Source organism: Tribolium madens, unplaced genomic scaffold, assembly GCF_015345945.1.
Source record: "Tribolium madens isolate multiple individuals breed KSU strain unplaced genomic scaffold, Tmad_KSU_1.1 Scaffold_7;HRSCAF=85;Tcas5.2_LG10, whole genome shotgun sequence".
Taxonomy (NCBI): domain Eukaryota; kingdom Metazoa; phylum Arthropoda; class Insecta; order Coleoptera; family Tenebrionidae; genus Tribolium; species Tribolium madens.
This window is the reverse complement of record NW_025401050.1, coordinates 2,760,079-2,769,237: the sequence shown is the minus strand read 5'-3', so window position 1 is coordinate 2,769,237 and position 9,159 is coordinate 2,760,079. Positions and strand designations below refer to the sequence as shown.

General features: G+C 31.4%; 2 protein-coding genes across 5 annotated transcripts in view; both read left to right on the top strand.

Moving 5' to 3' along the window:
- The window catches only part of LOC123010315 (GTPase-activating Rap/Ran-GAP domain-like protein 3), a 78,203-nt gene extending 72,415 nt beyond the window's left edge, over positions 1 to 5,788 (top strand). For all 4 annotated transcript variants that reach the window (XM_044407117.1, XM_044407114.1, XM_044407116.1 and 1 more), the window contains 4 exons: positions 2,021 to 2,261; positions 2,322 to 2,408; positions 2,463 to 2,696; positions 5,132 to 5,788. In XM_044407117.1, the coding sequence (XP_044263052.1) occupies positions 2,021 to 2,261; positions 2,322 to 2,408; positions 2,463 to 2,696; positions 5,132 to 5,349 (780 nt within the window). In that variant the 3' untranslated portion in view covers positions 5,350 to 5,788. The remainder of the gene's footprint in view (positions 1 to 2,020; positions 2,262 to 2,321; positions 2,409 to 2,462; positions 2,697 to 5,131) is intronic.
- A 2,204-nt stretch (positions 5,789 to 7,992) lies between these two features.
- LOC123009913 (kynurenine formamidase-like) lies at positions 7,993 to 9,153 on the top strand. The gene is made up of 5 exons (XM_044406484.1): positions 7,993 to 8,039; positions 8,116 to 8,242; positions 8,289 to 8,390; positions 8,444 to 8,663; positions 8,712 to 9,153. Exons 2-5 carry the CDS (start codon positions 8,137 to 8,139, stop codon positions 9,151 to 9,153), a joined length of 870 nt encoding a protein of 289 aa, XP_044262419.1. The 5' UTR covers positions 7,993 to 8,039; positions 8,116 to 8,136.
- The last annotated feature ends 6 nt before the right edge of the window (positions 9,154 to 9,159 follow it).

Sequence of the window (9,159 nt, the reverse complement as noted above, 5' to 3'; positions counted from 1 at the left end):
AAATGTCGAGCGATAATAGCCCCATGTGTACCCCACCAGAAATCAGAAGTGCTGCAGGAAATGTTACAACCGAGCTATTGCCCGAAAAATCGCGAGCAAGGTATGAAGCCCAGTACAATGTGTTTATAATTATAAAGTGGTGTGAAGAAAAAAGAGTTCTAAGATTGAAAGGTTGTGTGTAGAGCGTTTTATTAAAAATGTTATCATCTTACAAACAGTTTTTTTTTATAAAAGTCTATGAAGATAATTTTGGCATTGCGGTAAAACTGTCACTTTACACTCGTCTGTGCGTAAAATGCTCAGGCGACTGTAAATACAGTCTTTCAATAGGTGTCAATTGTACGTTAATTTGACATTTACATGTCAGGAGGCCAAAAAGTAGTTTTTGAGAAATAAAATATAAACTTTTACCAAATCAACATAATTTTTTAATGGATTTTATAGTATTTAAATGTATTTAAAATGTAGATGTTTACTCAGTAAAAGACACTACATTACAAAAATTTTAAAAATAAATACCAGGTGAACAAAAATTATGTTAAGCATTTTTTGTTTATTTAGTTTAAAAAAAACTAAATAATGATTAATAAATGATAAAGAATTATAAAAACATAATGTTTTCCAAGATAAATTTTTTTAAATGTTTTTTTGTTTTTGGCTTCTGCACCAACTATACGGGTGCGCCAGAACTCGCGCCCCAGGGAAAAATTTCAAGGAAGATAAAAATTTAACATTTATTTTTTGACATTTGACATTTTTTTATGTTTACTTAATGATACTGATGATCTTATATATGTTTTTTTTTTTTATAATTATATAGTAAAGGTACAAAAATTTTACCAATAAAAGCCACAAATAACATTAAACAGAGTTACAATTTAGGATACAGCTTCTTGTTTCCTCTTCTAATAGTCTGTAGCAAAAAAACTTGGAAAATTATTTTTCCAATAGAAATAAATAGAGTCAAAGTACAAAAATTTAACTTTCATAACTTCGAAACTTTTATAGGGCGCGAGTTTTGGCGCAGCCTGTATAACTTTTTTACAAAAGGATTAGAATTATCTACACTTTATTTGACTTTTATCGATTTTTTTTAATATAAGTTGCAGAAAACTTCTAAAGCATAATCACATTTTTTATAGCACTTTAAATTTTATTAATTATTATTTTCTGAAAGCAAATGATCCGCGATTGGTTTCATACATTTTGTTCACCCTCTATGTAATACAGTGTGCGCCAGAACTCGCACCCCTGTAAACAATGCCATGTAAGGTAATATACCAGCAACATAAAATAAATGTTATTTTTTTTTATTAATTTAGTTATTAGAGTTTAAATTTTGCACTTTTGACTCTATTTATTTCTGTTGGAAAAAAAATTTCGAAGAAGGGAAAACAAGGAAGCTGTACCCTCAATTATAGTTACTCTGTTTAATGTTATTTGTAGTTTTTAGTGGCATTTTTTTCTACTTTTACTAACTAATTATAAAAAAACATATACAATATCATTAGTATCATTAAATAGTTGAAAAAATATCAAATGTCAAAATTTTTTTCATGTTCCTGATATCTTAGCTTCCTTGAATTTTTTCTCTGAGGCGCGAGTTCTGACACACCCTGTATAAGCACTGTAAAAACACGTTACGCGTTTAATATATTTTGTTTATATTTAGTCTTAGAAGCTACATACATTGTATTATAGAAATACACGAAATAAAATCTGAAGGAAAAAATAGTTACATAGCCTCATCATCATCACAAATTTTGTTTTGTTAATTGTAATTTCACGTGCCCGCAACCCTTAACCCATATTCTCCATCTCTGTCCCTCAATTACCATTAAAATACTACCCTTAGCTTCCCCGAAACAAGCTATAATCCAATTTCTTTGCGGTGAAATATTCGTGTCCATTGAATAGAGTTCCGTTCAATTTTCTCTCGTCCTTGTTATTTTTAGCAACACAACAATAGCTACACAAGTTTTCATATCTTTAACAACAATTTTAGAATGTCATTTTCCAGGAACTCAATTTGAACGAAACCCCAACAATGATGACAATACTGGATAGTGGTTGGAGTCCTAATTCGCCTTCGCCGAGTGATATATTGGTCTGTGTTGGCTATAAAAATCACTGGGACATAGTGAATGGTAGATCGGGTTACGCACAGCATTTACACACGGTGGAAAGCACAAAAGCCCATTTAGTCACTGCGCTGGATTTATACGAAGACCAGGAAATACAGCTTCTGTTGTGCTATAACCGTAAGTTATGCTAAATCGATATTTTCACAGAAAACTAAACTGTTGTTGATTTTTATGCAGACACTTGCCACTTTCAAAAAATAAATGAAGAGAATTCGTCCTCGACAGAGTTCGATTTTCACTGGAATTCAGTGCCTACGGATATTGGTAAGCACATTCAGAAATATGCAATTTCCATTCGTAAATGTGATATAATTTCAGTTTGTGCTTTTCCCTATGTGATCGCATTCACATCCAACTCCATGGAGATACGACTCATTGTAAATGGAAATCTCGTACATACGATGTCAATGCCCAAGTTGCAACTGGTTGCATCGAAAAACGACATTTTCTTTGCAACCACAGCGCCCGAGTTCTTTCCCAATAGGCAGGATCGATTGGTGGTCGATAGGCAACAAGAGATGCAGAAAATTTCCCCACCGTCGAGTCCCAATGGTAATAATACTAATAACATAGATGTCTTACCTCTGTCAACCTGTATCCAGTCCTTTTACTTTGATTTCAAGAAGAAAAAATCTCAGCTGAGTCACTCTGTATTTCATTTTTTTTCTAATGTTATTGTTTTCAAAAAAAAATCTCGTCTAAAGCAGTTTTAAGAATTATGGAAAGCTTACCAGAGTCAACCTATATTTGATTATTTCCAAAAATTTAGTCTACTTAGTTTCACTTTATTTTAGCCTTTTTAAAAATTGAATCAGAAGATATTAAGACGGAACATATCTCTCGATTTCAATTTCAATTTTTTTATGTTGCAATAAGAGATGCAGAAAATTTCGGCACCGACGCGTCCCAATGGCAATAATATAGATGTTTTACCTCTGTCAACCTGTATACAGTCCTTTTACTTTGATTTCACACAAGAAGAAAGAAAAATCTTATCTGAGTCACTCTGTATTACGTTTTAAAACAGTAACAGTAACAGTAAAACAGTTTTAAAAATTATGGAAAGCTTACCAGAGACAACCTATATTTTATTATGCCCAAAAATTTAGTTTAGTCAGTTTAACTTTATTTTAGCTTTTTTAACAAATAAATCATAGGATATTGACACGGAAAACATCCCTTAATTTCAATTTCAATTTTTTTTATGTTGCAACAAGAGATGCAAAAAAGTTCGCCACCGTCCAGGCCCAATGGTAATAATATAGATATCTTACCTCGGTCAATCTATATCCAGTTCTTTTACTTTGATTTCACAGAAGAAAAAATCTTAGCTGAGTCACTCTGTATTTCATTTTTTCTAAAACGCTACTCTTAATGTTTTTGTTTTCAAAAAAAAAACAAAATCTCGTCTAAAGCAGTTTTAAAAATTATGGAAAGCTTACCAGAGTCAACCTTTATTTTATTATTTACAAAAATTTTGTGTAGTCAGTTTCACTTTATTTTAGCTTTTTTAACAATTGAATCAGAAGAAAGGCGGAAAACATAGCTCGATTTCAATTTCAAATTTTTTTTTATGTTGCAACAATAGATGCAAAAAATTTCGCCACCGTCGAGTTTCAATGATAATAATATAGATGTCTTACCTCGGTCAACCTATATCCAGTTCTTTTACTTTAATTTCACAGAAGAACAGAAGAAAAAAATCTCAGCTGAATCACTCTGTATTTCATTTTCTTCTAAAACGCTACTTTTAATGTTTTTGTTTTCAAAAAAAAAAAGAAAAAAATCTCGTCTAAAGCAGTTTCAAAAATTATGGAAAGCTTACCAGAGTCAACCTATATTTTATTATTTCCAAAAATTTAGTCTAGTTAGCTTCACTTTCTTTTAGCTTTTTTAAAATCTGAATCAAAAGATACTGAGACGAAAAACATCTCTCAATTTCAATTTCAAAACGGATTTTAAACTTGATTTTTTCTCAAAATCCATTAAAGTTTTTATGAATGTTTTTGAGGCAGAAAAATCTAACTCAAATCACCTTGTATTTTTTGTAAATCTGGTGCGAAATTCTTACATAATTTCAATAATTTAAAATAAAAATATCATAAATTTGAAGTTTTAAAAAACTTGCTCGCCCTGTAGGTTATAATGTGGTACCCTCTTTCTCGTAGATCTAAAGTATTTTAAAATCAAAAATTTCTTTAAACATTTACTTTGGAGAAAATGACACAGAGAAGTTTTACTTAAATCATTCTATATTTAATATTTCATTTTTTTAATAAATCAATTTGAATTAATTAAAAAAATGTTTGAAGTTTAAACTTGAAAAATTTGCAGTCACTGCCCAGGATTGTTGAATCACCCCATATTTCAAATATCGTATGAGTCTGAGAAATTATTTCATTATTAAGTTTTTTTTGTGCAACTTTCTATCCAGCTTCAAAGTTTACTGCACTTTAATTAAATTGAAATATGGTCGCTTTTTGTCAGAGTTGTGCCACACAACAAACGTGGAATTGCGTTCGGGAACTTTAAACCAAACTTTTATTAATTTAAAATCGAAAAAATCGCAGAGCAGGAAATTTAATAAAAATCCAACGCGCTTTAATGACATCGTAATTAAAACTTCACTCGAGGATTTGATTATTAAAAAAACGAGAAAGTTGAAGGTGATTTCCACAAATCAATAATTTAATAAATTGGGAAAAGTTTGAACGAAAACCGGAGAGGTCAAGAATGAGTCAATGTGAGAAATTGTAACGCAGGTAAACTAAAAAATAGCATCTTTTGCCTGCAGCACTTTAGTTATTACAAAGAATGATTAAAGATAGTTAAATAAATGAAGAATTATTCCTCTCATTTTTTTTTGGTAATGTTGCTTTTTAAATTATGTTCCCTTCCACTTTCTGCTTTCATCTTCTCGTCACAATTTTTCTCACAAAGCCACTCATCCGGCAAATTTACCCTTCTTGTCCTTTTTTCTTTTCCAGCGTCGCCGGAAGTGCGTCCGTTGCGAATCTACCGGATTCCTATTCATGCTTTGAGCCGGAGCGCGAATCCGGAGCCGGATTGCCACGTCTCGACCGAATCTCCACCGACCTGGAAATCAGCTGATGCGAAATTAGCGGTCCCGGAGCAGCCACGCGTCTCCCGGAGTGCCACAAGTTCTCCGATTCCGGCGAAGGCAAAATTAGCATCAGTCAAGTGATTATATCTCTCACAACTGTAAAAATTTTCCGGAGATGGTCGCGAATGTTGGTTTTGGGTCCCCCTGTATATAAAAGGGCAATCAAATGGTTCTGAATTGTCTCCTCTGCTTCACATCACTCTGTATATCCATATCAGCGTACTAGATGTTTTAACCAATTGTATTTCGTGTGTGTGCTGAGTTCGGAAAAACGGGTTTTATAAAGGGATCTTTCAGAACTTTACGCTATCCTTGTCACTTCTTCTAAATCAAATTGAGGATTCTCGGCCATCTCTCTCTTCGTTACATATGCCTTTCTTCATTGTGTTGTGTCCAATTTGCAACGGTTTTAATTGATTTTCATCTGGTTGCAAACTGGATTTATTCTGTGATACCACTGTACGTATTCTTTAAGTATTTTCAAATCAGTGTGTGAAATAATAAACAAATCAATATCGAAGTTGTTTCATTTTCTTTATTATTTTGAAAGGTTTCCCATATCGAGAATTTTCTGGTTTTCTCAATGTCAAATGACTTCCTGGAACATTTTACATAAGTATATGCTTTAAAAACATATACATTCTAGTTCTAGAGTTTCACCACTTTTACGGTAATTAACATTTTTTTATAACTGAATTATTTAAAATTTCATTTTTTTTTTCTTGAAAACTTTGAAAACTACTTGTAGTAGGGCACTTTAACTAATCGTATTTATTTAGTGTACAATTTTAAGTCTCGAACTCACTAAAAAAATTCTTGCGGTGGAAAAAGTACCATTTGCTTCAATTATACAGGGTGTTTCATTTTTATTGTAACAAATTTAAATAGGTAATAAATAGAATATTTAATTTTAAGATAAAAGTTTCCTTAAAAAGTACCATAACTATTGTGGCTGAAGTTTCTTGTTACTTTCAAAAATAAAAATTCTAAATTTCATAGTTTTTTTACAAAAAAGAGGTCTCTTGCGTTTTTTCGATACAACTTATGCCTTTTGAGTGAAATCTTTTTAATATTCATGTTACACTCGTTTTGTTGTGTTTTTACCGAAAAAAAAATGGTTAAATTTGGTCGAAAACCATTTTTGCTTTTTTGAACGTTTTAGCATGTTTTTAAGATAAATATCTCACATTTTCAATAAGACTTCATCGAGACAAGATAAAAATCACGAAATTAAATCGAAAATGGTGTTATTTTTCACCTTCTCAAGTGTTTAAGAAAGTTCTTCAGGAAGAAATGCAATTTTTGCAAAATTTTGTCCAAACTAGTCAAAAAGTCAATAAAAATTGTGCTATTTTTGTTTTTTTTTGTTAATTGTGTTTTTAGTCAAAAACTTTTTTTTTCGCAAAATTTCGCTAAACTAGATTCAAATTAGCGTTCTACAGGGTGCGGCAGAACTCGCGCCCCAGAGAAAAATGTCATATAAGGTAAGATACCAGCAACATGGAAAAAATGTTAAAAAAATTTTATCTATAAAAATTTCGAAGTTATGAGAATTTAAATTTTGCATTTTGACTCTATTTATTTCTGTTGGAAAAATAATTTTCCAAGTTTTTTCGCTACAGGCTATTAGAAGTGGAAAAAAGGAAGCTATATCCTAAATTGTAACTCTATTCAATGTTATTTGTGGCTTCTATGGGCAAAACTTTTGTACCTGGAAAAAAAAACATATACAGGATCATCAGTATCATTAAATTGACAAAAAAATGTCAAACGTCAAAAAATAAATTTTTTTGACAAATAGAATGTTTTAAACATTTTTTTCCATGTTCCTGGTATCTTATCTTACTTGAAGTTTGTCTCTGGGGCCCGAGTTCTGGCGCACCCTGTATGTTGGTCTGTTTCACTGGATTTATTTTGGTAACCTAAATACTTACCTACTTTTTTTCGAAAAATTTTATTCACAAGTAAAAAACCACCAAATTAGTGTACCTTTTAAAGCGTTTAACGTATTTTTGAGTTAAGTTAAGATTTTGCAAAATTTTAGCAAAAAATCACCAAATTTTAAATTAAATCTGACCAAATTTGGTCAAAAATAACATCTGTTTTGACTTTTTCAGTTAAAAATGCACTTTTCCTTTGCAACATTTTGCTCAAGTAAGCCGAGAATAAATCTCCCAATTAGATACAAAATGGTGTTTTTTGCTTATTTTTGAGTAAAAATCTCAATTCTTCTTGATCAAAACATGCCCAAAAATTAATTAGGCAAAAAATTGTATTATTTCCATTTAATTTTCATGCAAATAAAAACGTTTTTGAGCCAAAACTGATTTTTTTCACAAAATTTTGCTAAAATACTCAAATTAGTTTTTTTCGAATAAAATTTCACTCAAATGGGCCAAAAAATTAGCAAATTAAGTTAAAAAAATGGTATATTTTTTCAAACTGGGGGTTAGGATAAAAAGAATTCTAACTATTTTTGCTGAAGTTTTTTGCCACTTTCAGCCCCATAATTTTAAATTCCATAGTTTTTCACAAAGAAGAGTTCTTTTACCTAAGTAATTTTTCGCATAAAAAATAGTTGGTGATTATACCATTTCACTCTTATCACTGTACTATACAAAAAATAATTATTAATAATATTGTTATCACTTATCACTGAGTGTTGTGCAATTCAAGGCCAACCAAACAAATTTTTTACCAAACAACTGATTGTATTATTTCAATTTTAATTTAGTTCAATTAAATCAATAATTAATTAACATAACACAGAGGTAAGCTGAAACTGCCATAATAGGGTTTCCTAGTTTCCGCAACTTGATACCTGAATTAAATTTCAACTTGAATTAGCCACAATTTCATGCAACAACAATGCAACAACAAGAACTAGAGAAATTGTATTCACCGAGTCAGTGGACTCGAAGATTTTCTTCGGCTGAAGAAATCATCCAGTATCATTTAAAATTTATAGAAAAAGGTAATTTAATACCATAATTAATCACTTAAATATTAAAAAATTGTAGCAAGTGCTGAAACGCGTGATAGAGTACCATCGCAACTGAATATACCATATGGAAGCACCCAACGCCAAAAAATTGATATTTTTGGAACTGATTTGGACGATGGTAAATCCGGCAATTAATTTAATTACTTTTTTGTGACAAATTTGTCAAAATAGGTTCCCCAATTTTTGTTTTTATACACGGTGGCTATTGGCAAATGAAGGACATCAACAAATCCAGTTATCACTTTCTGGCCAGCAATTTTTACAGAAACGGTATCAAGAGCATTTTTATTGGTTATGATCTTTGCCCTGATGTCCCCCTATCACAAATAGTGGCCCAAATCAAGTTGGCAGCTAAAAAATGCCTCGAGTATGCAAAAGAAAAAAACTCCAAGTAACAAAACTCACTATTTTGTGTTTTTTCTAATGTGGTAATTTTCAGAGGCTTGTATTTGATGGGGCACTCGGCAGGGGCCCACCTTGCAGCCTCTTTATTCTCAAACTTCAACTTTGTGCCCCCACAAGACCGCAAGTTGTTCAAAGGAGCTATTCTCGTGTCAGGTGTTTTCGATTTGAGCCCACTTGTCTCGACTGAGATTAATCAACCCTTAAAACTCGACGAGCAACTGGCGTCAGCTTTGAGCCCTTTGAAGCAAGATTTTGCAAAAGAATGCGATGAAACGACATTTCTTGTAATTGTGGGAGAATACGAAAGTCCAGAATTTGTGAAACAATCACAATTATTTGGCGAAAAACTGAAAAATTTGGGCCTGAAATCCGAGTTTCGGGTGGTCCCAAAAGTGGACCATTTTGATATAATCGAGGCATTTTTTCAGGACAATTTCACAATTTTTAACAAAATTGTTAATTTAATTCAAATGTAATTCAAT

Excerpts from the sequence above, each read along its gene's own strand:
- LOC123009913 (XM_044406484.1), top strand. The coding sequence starts at position 8,137 with ATGCAACAACAAGAACTAGAGAAATTGTATTCACCGAGTCAGTGGACT. Across the intron at positions 8,391-8,443 it reads TGGAACTGATTTGGACGATG|GTTCCCCAATTTTTGTTTTT; the intron begins GTAAATCCGGCA and ends TTGTCAAAATAG. Across the intron at positions 8,664-8,711 it reads GCAAAAGAAAAAAACTCCAA|AGGCTTGTATTTGATGGGGC; the intron begins GTAACAAAACTC and ends GGTAATTTTCAG.